At 43.7% G+C, this 14,123-nt stretch overlaps 1 protein-coding gene across 1 annotated transcript; it reads right to left on the bottom strand.

The window, feature by feature from the left end:
* Positions 1-460: 460 nt before the first annotated feature.
* Positions 461-13,810, bottom strand: LOC8029752. The gene is made up of 4 exons (XM_029968967.4): positions 13,383-13,810; positions 12,552-12,752; positions 9,072-9,203; positions 461-4,854 (listed from the first exon to the last, which is right to left on the bottom strand). Exons 1-4 carry the CDS (start codon positions 13,500-13,502, stop codon positions 4,774-4,776), a joined length of 534 nt encoding a protein of 177 aa, XP_029824827.1. The 5' UTR covers positions 13,503-13,810; the 3' UTR covers positions 461-4,773.
* Positions 13,811-14,123: the final 313 nt, after the last annotated feature.

The raw sequence follows: 14,123 nt of genomic DNA, 5'->3' as shown, positions 1-14,123 counted from the left end.
TGGAAAGCCACATGGAAGTTTTCATATCGGGGATATTAGCATTTAGCCTCTGCTATTTTGAAGATAGGTAATGAGCAGAAGGTAAAAATCGATGCTACCCATATAAAAAAAAAAAATAAAAAAAAATTAACCGATATGTTTTGCTCATTCGTTTGCTACTGGCATAAAAAGCATAGCACGATCATTATTCTAATTTTTACTCAATTACCTAAAGAAGGATTAGGCACTCATGGTGGCTCTGTACGAAAATAAATTTCAGAATCACCTACCAATAGCAAGAAATGGAAGTCACTTTCTGCATCGCATTATTTGCACATATAGACTCACCAGAAACACAAAGGATGGTTGAGATGGCTCATAGCACACGTTGCAGTCCGCCACGAGGTAAAACGAGTACAGCGTACCATTAATGCTCACACACGGCATGTTTGCAGATGTGAAATCATGGACTTTTCCGGCATTTCTCAGACCTCAATTTTATTTTACTTTTAGGAAATGACTACCAACACAAAAATAAGTATGTGCTTATACTCAAAAACAATGCTCAGCCATCATTGAAGTTTCAATGTTGAATAGTAGTAATATGGCAATGCCCGTTACACATTTAAAACAAGACTCACAAGTCAACCCCACTAGACTAGTATGGTTGTCTCTTTGTAAGCGTGTATGTGCTTATCAAAACAAAAAAAGATGTAAAAAGTGGGCAGAGCTTTCAATGACCTGGACATTTGATCAGTCTCATTCAAAATTGTGTGTGACGGAAGGTAAGCCATGTACACAAAAAGCCTGTATCACAAGGGTGCCACAGTTGCTGGCTCCATCTGTGCAGTTTTTAGCAGAAATGCACACTGCATACAAACAGGTAGTAGTTTTGTTGAATGCAGTGACCTTTCTTGAGTGCCACTGAACACAGGGAATTCAGCAGGACAGCAGAGTAAGTAGTCTTCCACATTACAAGGCATCCTCAAGCCCAGACATGCTCCTCACTTAATAGCGAGATCAGTCATGACCACCAGAGGAAAAAAAATAGTAGTCCTATCAGATTAGATGCCAGCAAGAATGGCAATTCAGTTTTCATCTGGACCCTGGCTCTTCAAATCCCAATTTGTTACAACATACCAATCATATGCTGCTTAGTGTCTATTCTAATTACAAAATAAAATCGAGATGTGAAGTAGAGTTGGGCATAACAATAGTTTCCGAAGTAAAAAGGAAGACCAGCGGAGCTGGTACTCGATACACTGTGTGCTTCTTCTTCGTCGTCGTCTGTTTTTCGTGCTGTTTCCTACGATGAATTCCCACCAACGCGCCCAACTATCCATTCTTCTATTATAGCTGGAAAGGTTGCCGCCATCTACGAACGACGGCAGAAACCATACTGGTTGTGTGCTTGCCGCCGTTGCTTATAGATGGCGGTAGCTGTCCAGGTAGGTTTGTGTCGACATACACGGACACAATCCTGGGGAACCTAGCCCTTAACAGCTCCGCTGTAAAACTGTGAGCCCATAGTGTCAACACAACACGTTATGAACAAGAACCTACAGTGGGTTCCGACATCAGTGATGCCGATCCTAAATCACTGCAAAATCATGAGGCATATAAAAGAAAGTCTTATATATAAACTGTCTCAAAATGCTACTGGGCTTGTTTGAGATGTAGAACTGTGCCGTACAAACAGTGCAAAAAGGCTAATGCTATGTGGCATTACTTTGTGCACTACCATCTCCCTTGCAAATTTATTCACAGATCAACTCGCTTGGAGGATATACTCTTGTGCTTCAATATCTTCTGTTAGCATACATGCATTTCATCATAACAACCAGGGTATAGTGTTACATTCTCAATATAAGTTAATTTGTAAAACATTGCAATCCGATTCCCGATGAACTTCAGATGATGCTGGCACCTCGAAAAAATCCTAGCAATGTGTCAGCAATACATAAAAATAAAAATTGCAGTGTGCTGAAAACAAGTGATTTGTTAGTCAGTGTTAAAGCCATCCAAAATATGCTTTCCACTGAGGTGTGCAAATATAGGTTCTTGTCACACATTCAATGTGCAGTCAGCAAAACCCACTGAAATATAAAGTGCACCGGTCTCATATAAAGCAAAATAAACATGTAATGAAGAAAAAGGCTTTGTGACATGAACAGAAACAGACTCCATTTATGATCCTGAATATTTTTAAAAAATGCACCAGGACCAGACATATTTAGGAGCCCAAAATAGACCTCAGTGTGAGTTTCACATGAGTCGAGTTGCACGCGAGATTATGATACAAGTGGCTCGAAATTGCTCATTTCCGCATGCACAAGTGCCCTTGTTCTGGGGTATTTTAGGGAAGTCGAGAGAGCTGGCAACAGTGCTGAAGGGTACCATTCGTCCCTAAAGGCCATACCAGTACACCATACGAACAGCAAAGTGGTAAAACAAAACTCGAGTAAGATGCATTTTCTTTTTGATGAAATTTTATGTAGAAATAAGCATGGAAGCCATGACCTGATAGTGTTCCAATATCCAAAAAAAGTAATCAGAAATTCGGCATTATGTTGTATTATACCGTTTGAATTACACTTAAACTCTTGGAGCAGCTGCTAGTTTCCTCTAAAAAGCTGGAGCAATGAAGAAAATAAACAAAATTAGGAGCGGCCTTCTATGTATTGAGATGTCATCAGTGCAAGCTGTCGATAAACCGTTTCTTATAAAACACAGTTTCAATGGTGTGAAAGGAATCCGGCAAACACTCGCTGCCAGCATGAGTCTAACCTAAAAGTATGCAGCTACGGACAACCAGTAAAGCTATTCCCTATACCTTTTCTCTCCTGAATTTAGTCAACGCACTGGAATTGGACAGAATTTAGCGTAAATCCTGCCAGGAGTTTGCTTCATTCCTGCTGTCCAGCTTATCAGCAAGTTATATTCTGCTCATTTCTTTGCACTTGTTTTTTCAGCTCTCAGAATACATGCTCTCCTCTGCTGCTTTTATTTAAAACAATGTGCAGCAATCGCTCAGGCATGGTGCAAACCTCTTTGCCACCTGCCACTTCTCAAAGGCATTGTAACGTCATCACTGGCATTTCCAAGCCACCTGAAAGACGTGCGTGCGTCACCAGACACTGCTGATGGTTTGCTAGGTTTCCTTTTCGCTTATGGCACTCCTACACCGAAAAAAAAAGCCCCTTAAAAACATTATTTTTAAGGTGCCTACTTCCAGTATCTTGCACATTTTTCGAATTTGAAAAAAATGCTTCAGCTTTCTCTTTTAAACAGGTTCTACACTACAATATGTTCCAAACGATAACCCAGATTAGCTTTCTCAGCATAGAGAGGCATTAAAGTTTGGAAAAAGCGCAGAAAAAAATACGGATGAGACAAGCAAAATGATACAAGGTGCTTCCGGCTTGTAAATGGAGCATTCCCATGCTCCGTGCAGTTACAAGCGAACTGCAAGAAAACTCTTAATGATAAAAAATGACCGCATCTCCACGTGGTGAATGATGTTGATTGGGGCGAAGCTCTGGTGGTGCTGATGATACTGATTTTGCTCATAGGTAGTGCTGATAACGCTGACTTTTTTTTTTTTTTTTTTATTCTTTTCGGAGCAGTTTGCTGTCTGCGTAGACGCTGAGCCGCAGCATGCCGAGCTTTTCGTTCGTTTTCATCCATGTCAGAAAGAGAATGTGTGGCATGGAACGTGGTTATATACGCATTTGAGCATTTGACCGCAGCAACCTCTCGTCTATAAACTTTGAGCCAATGCATGCAAAGTTTAACACGATTATATATGCACTTGACCACAGCGCCCTCTCCTGTATAGACGTTGAGCGGCTACATGCATGCAACGTTTCATCCATGACATCCCCAGTTCTTGAGTTACTACTACATCTCAGAGCCCCCTTCTTTTTTTAAGAAGACAGGTGGGATGGCAATCGATGTGAGCACGAACGCCGGACAAGGCTAGACCCTAAGGAGCTTCGCCCCTAATAAAAGAGAGGGTATGCCAAGAAATTTTTGATTTCACACCACATAGTTGTGTTCCCTGATTCATTCATTGTTTTCCATGCTAAAATAGAAACTAAGTCAGTTAAAAAAATGTGGAGCATTGAAGTTACACGACAGCCATAACAATCTCAGCCGTACATGGCAGAAGTGTGGAACTATGCTTGGAACCCTAGGCATGACATCAGTGATTATGCCAGGCACTCAACAGAATAACCCATTTGTGACTCATTATTTTGATTCTGTTGTTATGCCTCACTCGTGTGGGTACTTACAAAATCCTAATGCGCACAAATTATAACTAAAAAAAAAATTATATATATATATTTTTTTTTTGTTGGAGCAATTGGCCTTTAGGTGTGACAGCACAGTTGATGCCTGCAGGGCAAAGTATGCCGTCTTCTGTTACTTCCAAAAGAAAAAATAAGCAGAACAAAGACGCACTTGCACATCAACGCAAACTGAAGTGATACAAGTGTCCCAAGAAGCACAAAAGGTGACTTGCAACCCATTTATCTCACCTAACTTTTATGTTAGGATAACAAATAAAAATTTGAAATAATGTTGTCACTGAGAATAGCAATGTGTTCACAGGAACAATGACTAGCATTATGAGCACAAGCATCAGAATATTATCGTTGTCATGCATGCTGACGATGCACAAAAGACCCTCAACGAAAATAAAGGGCAGTAAATGTTTTGATCCCCGGCTCAGTTTTACAGCTGCGCGTAAACATGTATTACGCGCACCATGTGGAAGCAGCAATGGCAGCGTTAGTATCTGCTGGATTTACAGGTCCAGTAGGCGGCTAAGACACTGCACAGGTAGAGCAGAGAATTCACAATGCCCAGCACCTGCAAAGAGAAAAGCGTATAAATGCAGAGTCCAGAAAAGTTGCACCTCGAAGGTGTTGAAACCACACAAAACTTTGTTGCTGGTTCACTATACATACCTAACTAAATACATGACACTTTTTTTCGCAGCAGTCAGTCAACTGCATCACCTTGCTCCAAGACCCACTAGCTGCATTGGCAGAGAGGAAGCTATGGCAATATTCAAACCGTGCACACTGGGAGGCTCACTAAAAATTACGCGCAAAGAGAGCTAAGGGCCACACAGGACTGAACTGACCCTAGTCCAACAGTGTGTTCCCACAAGGAATACTAGCATGGAAAAGTTCCAAAAATGCCTTCACAGTGCCGAGGCTGAAGGGTCAGCAAGCAGATTAGGTCAGAGGAGTTGGGGCACCTAAACCTAGCCAAACAGGAAAAAGTATGGCAGAAGCACATCACATAGAAAGAGAGGATACGGTACTGAAGAAATAAAAACCGCACAGGACACCAGCCACCAAGCTGCCAGCATAATGGTGGTAAAACAATGTGTGCACGAGAGAGGAAAGAATGAGGTAGCAAATGATGAGAGGGAGAGAATCTCAGACTCAATCAAAAGATACACAAAGGTCTTGTGCTCCACAAGATGGCTGTCAGGCAATGTAAGCTCCTCTCTTTTTTAAAGGGCAACTCTGCTCAAGTTCAAAACTTTTACCATAATGGTTGACAAAACATTGAGTAGGAGTAATGAGCAGCCCTATGCAACAGTTCTGAAAAAGTTTGCTATTTTTTGTGCAATCTTCTTTTAAAGATAAACACAGACCAAAACTTTGCCTGCAGCAGACAACATTGGTTCCGTCATGTCACAAGCGTGGTCAACCACGTGGTATAGTGACGTCATGCACCGCGCAACCGTGCGGACGGGCGCAGAGCAAGGGTGCAAGTGTGGTCTGCTCCGCTCCAAAGTCTGGTACATCTAATGACACTTGCACGCCAGCCCCGTGGAAGAAGCTTGCAAAAAAAGTCAACCACAGGCATGTTTTGGAAATATTAGTAAAAGAAATATGTTGCGACTAGTATAAAGAGGTCTGCATGCTCAATTTCCACCGGAACGAAGGAAGTCTAGCACGTCAACAGTGTACTGCATTCATTAATGGACCTTTTTCTACTAAGCTTCTGCACATCGAGTGCCCTGCGAAAATGGCGACAGCAACATTGTCAGTATCTATCTTCACACGATGCCAATGTGTTTTGACGGGCGGAGGGATGTTGAGCTGCCCTTCATTTGTAGTTCACAGACGACTCCCCAGACGGCGCTCGTTACTTGAAGAAGGTCCATTCTCACGATAACATTGCTTATAGCACATTGTTGCAAACAACCACATATCTGTGTTTATGACCCTCCACGAAGCTCTCCTAAGTTGTATGCTAGATCGTACGAGTCATCCGCCACAATTGCTTATTACATAGTCGTATGCAGCAGCAACTGTAGAGCTCTCGGGAAAAAGGGTCCCTCCATCAACGTTGTGCGACGAAAGACATATTGACACTTCTAAATCTCGCTATCACAATCTGTACTCTGTTTTAAAAGTCGTATACCAAAAGGTATGGATATTCACCCAGTTGATTGGGCACTCACTCTACTTTAGGTCATATCAAAGCTCCATCCTCGGGCCACATTGCTACGCAAAATGGAGCATAAATTTAGACACATACACGACGAAACACCTGGCATGCCGTAGGATGTGCTCAGCATCCACATTGTACTGCCATATGGCGACAAGGGATTCCAAAAGTTACATCGGCACATGGTGTTCCTCCAGAGTTTCCTAAATGCACTGTCGCGGGGGAACTTGTGAAATGCAACTCCTGGGCTGTACAACTGACAGTTATAGCCTCGTCCCACTAGAGCGACAAACACCGATATTTGTCCGACGACACCACAAAGTTCCGTGTCGCCGATGCTGTCCCACTGCAACGACCAACACCCTCGACAATCGCGGACAAGCACCAACGGACGAGTTCTTGTCCGTCGTTGGACTTGAAGCGGAGCAAGCAATCTCACCGAGGAACAACTCTCGGAGACAAACTAATCCTCCTCGCCCGCTTGTGCCTTCTATTGCCTCCCTTCCCACCCTTCTCCCCTTCCTCCCGTGACTCGCTCCGTTGCTCGACCTTCAGAGAAGCCCTTGGCGGCCACTCCTTGTTCCCACAGTTCCGGTCCCTTGATTGCTCGTAGTGGTCGCGGGCGCGGCCCGCTTGCTGTCGCCGAGCGGTCGTGTTGCGAAAGGGAATTTGCTGTGGCTGGTTTCGCTCGCAAAAACTTGGTGCGCGATGTGGTGCTTCAACACGCCGACGTCTACGCTCCTGCATCAGGATGGATACACCGACTTTCGAGGACTGACCAAAATAAGACGGCCCACCATGAAGTAGGACACGACGTTCCGCGGCAAGCCACTCCGGCAGACCAGAGGCTTGTCGTCACGTTCTGTGATAATCGGGATGCCGTATTGTCCACCAAAAAACGCCTGCCCACGATCGTTCGGATATGGAGTTATAAACATCCTCAAAGTTGGCGTTAAATTCCGTGGCGCTCACCTAGAATTCCTTGAACGACCCAAAAAAGGAATGTTTTGTGTATTCTAGTTCAGAAAAAGTGTGGTGTCGATTGTCACGACTGTTTGTGGAAAGTCGCCAATGGCAAATGAAGACAAGCGGAAGTTTTAATCAAGAAATAAAGTAATTGTCTCCAATTTCACCGTGTTTGTCGGCGCGTTTTATGCCCAAAAAGCAAAACACGAAAACCATGTCGCCAGACTCAGTTTGTCTGCGTATTTTGAAGTGTTCTGTTGACAACTACAGTCCCACTAGGAAAGAAGTTTCCTTGTCGTCGTGTCCTGCGTCGTGTCCGCCAGGTGGGACGGCGGACTCCGACAAACAGGCTGTCTGTCGGTGTCGTTCGTTGTCGTGTGTCGCTGTGGTTTGTTACTGTCTGTCGCTCTAGTGGGACGCGGCTATTAGAGAAACTAAAGTTGGACACAACGTCAATAGCCTTTGCTTCTTCTACCTGCTATCGTAGCTGGGCATCGGAGATAGGGCCTGTGCAATGTAAATAAAACGCTATTGGGACGGTGAGGGGTTGTGTATTTCATTCATGACGAAGCATTAAAGCATGCAAGTGAACACTGGTGCATGTGTGTTCCACAAATCACGTGGACAACAAAGAGCACATTGCTAGTGCTGCCTGCAAATTTTGCTTAGAAAAGTAAAAAAACAAGCGAAAAAATTGTAATGCTTGCACGTAATTAGCTCAGTGTTGGTTGCACCAACACACCACCACTGAGTGTGCCACACCCCGTCTGCTAGAAGTAGTAGATTTTAGTGACTTGGCTTATCTCAAACTTTGTCGGCCAGTTTCGTCAACTTTTAGGCTGAATTACGTCATAATATTTGGCGTGTGGTCTTTCTAGTTGATACCAAAAGAAAGTGCATTGTTCTCTCAATATTTAAAATGAAGTAGAGTTGCCCTTTAGAGCGCCTTGCTGAGGAACTTCTTTCGTGACATTTAATTCTTATATGACTACTATAGCCCGTTGCAACTCAAGAGGGTAGGGCGAGGTAAAGATGGGCTGAGGAAGCAGACAGAACGCTGGAGAAGGGAGGGGGAAACCTCCCTTTCTCTTTAGTGTTGTCTGCTTCCTCTCCCCGGCCTGTCTTACCCCCGCCCGGACTATAGGCTCACCAAGCTCCTTGCCAGGGAGCTTGTGATGCCTAGTTCTGTCAAAAGTAAACAAATAAGAAGAGATGTTGTAAACGAAGTATTGTCTATTCTGCAAGATAAAATGTGTACTGTAAAATACGAAAAAGTGTGAAATCATGCAAAAAAATGTGGCTTCAAAATTTGTATCTCGCAGAGACAAAGGTATGCCCTCGAGGGTACAAGCTGGAAGTGGTACTTCGAGCACCAATCTACATGAAGGTTGAGGCACTCATTTCCCAAAATAGCTAGACTATAGTCATTCACTCATGCTAACGACAACATATTTTTTTAATTGCAAAGTTTTCTGGACTATTAAACCTTTGCATTCGGTTTCTGTAAACTATGAAGGGCCTCGTTATACTTGCCCTTCATGGCCTACCTCCTTGAAGCTAGAAACATTAACAAGTAAGAAACAAGCCAAATGAAAGCTATCCTCATTACATTTTCACTCCTAAGACACAAGCACCTCTAGGAAGCTTACCGAAACAGTCACTTTTCCCTGGAAAATGTACTCTTTGTACTTTGTGGTAGGTTGGTGAGTGACAACAGATGACAGGAGCACCAAACTGCTTCCAATGCAAATGAAAAAGTGAGCGATGTTCCCCATCACATCCTGCAAAAAGAGGAGCAATATGTGGTTCAGTCATATCACGAATGCCACTCAGGTATTGTTTCACTTATAGTGCAAGAGAAACCTAGTTTATAATAGACCGATCTCACAAGCCAGTTTTGTTATGCCACCACTGCCGGCATGCATCATGCACGACAACTGCACTGCAGGTTTGCACGAGCAGACCACGAGACAGCACTCATCAACTGGCGCGTGTCTCCTGTCAACTACAATTATGGCAGCATCAAGCATGCATGGAATGTTTAGCGAGATTGGTCTATTAGATTAGGTTTTTTCGTTTTTCTCTCTGTTTAAAAGCTTAAGAAAGAAACACTGTTTGTTCCTAGTCTCGGGTGTTTAAAGGGATACTGAACCGAAATTTCAAGCTCACAAAACAAGGCTTGACAGATAGGCGGGACGCTGCAAAAACCCAAAAACATCACTCATACAGCAATATCTCTAACGGATAGCCGTATTTTTGGAAAAGAAGTGCGCGATTGAACACGGCTTACGAGACAAGGCACGTCACGATTCCCATTCCCTCCCCTCCTCGCTACATCCCGTAGAGCCAGTGAATTGAAGCAAGGAGGAAAGAAGCGAGGCCGCTTCCCCTCATTCTCAAATCCTCCCGGAGGACAATGACGTCAAAGAGCTCGCTCGATCGCGCCCTTCTTTTCCAAAAGTAGGGCCATCCGTTTGAGATATCAATGTATAAGTGATGTTTTAGAGTTTGTAGCATCCCGTTCAATGCTTCTGCGGCCTAATTTTGCGAAATCCAAATTTCGGTTCGGTATCCCTTTAAGATGTTACAAAGTTCGACATTTCTCTATGCTTATGCCAGAATAATACCGCATTAGGATTTCAAACACTTCAGTCTAGTCAGTCTTTTGTGAAATATAAAAAAAAAATATATTAAATCTACATACTCCTCACACCTCACTGAGCATCTGTACAGAGCACAACACAGTCAGCATAAACATGAAACGAATGCTATTTTCCTTCCTTTTTCTCTCCCGCAGCTGAAATAACATCATCGAAACTTCTACTCTACTGGAATGCGTCTTACTCAGGGTGCCAATTATAAGTACTGACATTTGCTGCTCGGCACTAACCTGCTTGAGTATTATGAAAAAGTGGCAAGTTCCAACATCACGCTGGACATGTAATTCTGACACTATGGTTCTACTAGCACTTAATGGCAATTTGGTTCTCATAGGTTTGGAAGATTTCTCTTCCTGTGAAACAAGTTTCTAGGGGTCTGCGAATAACGCTTTAAGTCGAAAATCACGGCGTCATCCCTAGTTTCAATATTGTAAAGAGAACCAGGATTCTATGTCTTTCCTTTGCACAGTAATAGCTATGAGTGATGCAGCGAAATCAGATTCAAACCCCTATTCTTCAAAAAGTATTTAAAGTATGACCCCACAATTTTACTATGAGAGCCGATGCAAGTGTTAGTATACTCGGCCACACATGCACTCCTATTTTTTTATGGTAGACGGCACTGTCTCTTTTATACCAAAACAATACTTATGAACTGATTTTGACATGTCACTTGTTTCAGCAAGCAGATTATGCTTAAAAGAAGTCAAGATAAATGGTGACTGTCTTTCCTAGAATGCTCTTTCTAATACAATGATGTCTTGTTAATATGAACACTCCGCTCCCCCCAAAAAGCGTCCATAGTGTGAGTTGTCCATAATAATAAGGCAAAAATGCACGTATTTACCCAGTTCACCCCTAAAAGTGTTATCCATATAGCAGGGTATCCATATTAATGGGGTCCGTATTAAAGAGTCATGAGTGTAAAACTATATTTAAAGAAATGTAAAACTTGGTTAAAGTTGCTTAATGCATTTTCTGTGCTAAGCACAGATTGCATGCACACTCTGGGCTGATGTTAATAATAAGCTGCAAAGCCGGTTTATATGAAAGGAAATTCATATCACCATAACAGAAGGAATAAGGCTACGCACTTGCAGAAATCGCTCTGGCACCACCACTTGGCAACAAAAAAATCTAAAATATATATTACTTTATATCAGTGGTTCTCAAATGAGGGTCCGCGGACCCTTCGGGTTCCGCAAAGGCATTCTAGGGGTCCGCAAAGCCCTGCCTCATCAGTAAAGCCCGGCAATAAAAGTTGTAATTTTTCAGATCAAAAAGAAAAGTTTCAGTTTTCCGGCGAGTTTTCTTGTATGTCAATAAGAGAAGTCTACTTCACACTAGCCCTTAGTCATATAAATTTATTAAATCATTATCATATTTATCCTGCACCTTTCCCCTCCCTTTACCATGAACGGGGTCCTCCATCATCTCCGCCGATCTTAAAGAGGTCTGCGAAACATTGATGGTTAGGGTTACCAACCGTCCCGGATTTTGCGGGACTGTCCCGACTTTTCATAAAGCGTCCAGAGTCCCGCATCGTCGGGACAGCTATATGTCCCGGATTTGGCCCAGACGGTCCAGTTAGAAATCTTATATGTGATCCAACGTACGCCCAACAATGCACGCCACGCTGCGCAACACGAAGCAATGCTGTGGTGTCTAGTGTCGGCTGCGAGGAATTAGCCACTTTAGCATGCAAGAGCAATGGCAAGCCGTAAATCGCAGCGGGCGCGTGTTTGTATAAACCGCTTTGTATCTCCCTCCCCCTCCCCCGTGCTGCACCCTTCACCCCCCCCCCCCCCCCCCCCGTCCCGTCCCGACTTCCTTCATTGAAGAGTTGGTAACCCTATTGATGGTTGAGAAACACAGCTTTATATGATAGCACGCAGAACCTCCATTTGAAAGGTTTAAACTTTGAACAAATTTGTAAGCAAACAGGTAAACTACATTCAATATTCCATAAAAATACCACACATTAGAAAGTCTGAAATTACACATTGTGAAAATTGACACGTGTTCGTGCCCACACCATCCGCAACAAAAAATATTGTCTGGTTTTTCGGAGTCATATCTGAGGCTTCTAAGAATCATTAAAATGTTTATCCCCACCACCTTTTTCTTCCTAACACACTAGGACACGCTAAGAAAGAAAGAAAAAAAAGTGATGTGGTAGTGAGTTACAATACACTAAGGTTGAAAGAGCAAAAGCTGGCCTAGCACTAGTTTAACTAAAGGTTGAGAGAGCAAAAGCTGGCCGAGCAATAGTTTAACGAAATTAACCAATTTACAGACGAGGGAAGAGTGTGAGACTTCCCTTGTCTTCAAACACAGGATTGCCAATTTCATCCCTGTTGACATTCCTCGGAGAGCCCGGCGGATACAATAATGCACCTTGTGCAAGTGATCTGTCAGCTATGTGCAGCTAAGAAAGAAAAATGCCCCCCCTTGGGCAGGGCAACGCACAAGGACAGACTTGGACAGGGCCACAGCTGTGGCGACCGAAAGGATGCATGAGATGAAAAAGAGGGCATTCATCATGAGAGCGCTGAAGTTGATGAGGATGAAGAGGGTCTCGTCCGTGTTGCCCAGGAAACCCCACGTGACGGCCGTGTACGTTGGGTTACAGTACTGCAGCATCAGGTGGATGCACGCCACATTGAGCATCTGCAAAAGACCATGCAAGGGCGTGAGCGAGCCGCTCGGCATTCCACGCATTCTTGTCGATTGCACGATGAACTACAGCGCGAAGCAAAAGGATTGATGGCTGTTTGCAGGAACCGTATAAATCGATGTGTGAATGAGATTTTTGTACACAGGTGGCCCAAGAACGTGCATTAAGGGTATAAAAAGTAAACAGAACAAACTTAAGTTGAATTCCTACATACGGCGTCCGTCTGCTAACGAAAAGTGTCTGATTACTAACTCCACCATGGTGCCTTCTCCTGAGACGTTTCACTCCAACATGAACGTGGGTTTGTCGCCCAAATAACACTGGACAAACAGAAACGAGTTCCCACAGGTGTGAACCTGTTCGCACCGCTCACGTGCATTGTTGGCACAATATTCCTGAATATACTAGCCCATATTACAAACAATCAACCGTTAGTGCCAACGCACAACTCGCTCGTGAGGCAATTAGCGCTTACAAAAATCATCGGGTCACCTCCATCAAGCATACTACGATAAACACCTTTCCCGTCGCATTTCGTGGTGCAGGCAGTGCAGGTGCGAAAAGTGGCGTGACCGAGACTGCAGAAGCGTAATGCTGAGGTAAACACAAGATGGCTCGCTTACCATTTCGATTAGCTTCAGGATTCCAGGCAGGCTCAGACAGTATCGATAGTTGAGAGAAAGCATCGGTGGATATGATCCATTAGACAGTGGGAGCAAGGGTTTGTTGCTCTTATCCAGCATGATACTTCACGGACGGATATGGCTACGTGTATCACCGAAATCAATCATTGTTCCACGAGAGGTTCCTTCGTGAAAGCAAGGCTGGCAAGGCGCATAGCGCTTGGGATATCAGAGGTATGTAAAAGAAAGCTGTGAGGGGGTAGCGATGATAGCGACATTGACTGCGGTTAGAGCGATAGAGGTTTCGCGAACCTGCCAAGTAGAGATGGCAGAGGGAAACGCAGTTGGAGCAAAAAGCAAAGATTCGGAACCGGATATTCAGCTTGGCGAAACACACCGCACTTTCCGGAGAACCTCAGCAAAAGTTCGACCAAAGTTCGACCAGTTCGACTTTGTACGCATGCGCTAGGGAAATTTCCCTGTTCACGCTGAAATTCCCCTGTTCACGCTGCCCTAGGGATTTCTAGAGATGGCAGTGACTATTTCGCCGTCCAACGTCAAAATCTGCAATTTTTTTTTCTTTTTTTTTTTACGTTTCATTAAACTTGTCTTAACATAAAAGGCCTAGTGACTTGCGCTCAGACATAGTTTGTGTTTGATTGATCTCATTGCCTCGCAGCGTCGGCTGAAGTAAAGTTACACAATTGCGCCAAACTTACAACAAGCAAAATAACTTGGAAA

The sequence above is a fragment of the Ixodes scapularis genome, unplaced genomic scaffold (assembly GCF_016920785.2).
Source record: "Ixodes scapularis isolate PalLabHiFi unplaced genomic scaffold, ASM1692078v2 PGA_scaffold9__187_contigs__length_104089568, whole genome shotgun sequence".
Classification (NCBI taxonomy): Eukaryota; Metazoa; Arthropoda; class Arachnida; order Ixodida; family Ixodidae; genus Ixodes; species Ixodes scapularis.
This window is presented reverse-complemented; position numbering and strand designations above follow the sequence as displayed.

Excerpts from the sequence above, each read along its gene's own strand:
- LOC8029752 (XM_029968967.4), bottom strand. The coding sequence starts at position 13,502 with ATGCTGGATAAGAGCAACAAACCCTTGCTCCCACTGTCTAATGGATCA. Across the intron at positions 12,753-13,382 it reads TCCTGAAGCTAATCGAAATG|ATGCTCAATGTGGCGTGCAT; the intron begins GTAAGCGAGCCA and ends GGTCTTTTGCAG. Across the intron at positions 4,855-9,071 it reads AGGGAAAAGTGACTGTTTCG|GTGCTGGGCATTGTGAATTC; the intron begins GTAAGCTTCCTA and ends TTCTCTTTGCAG.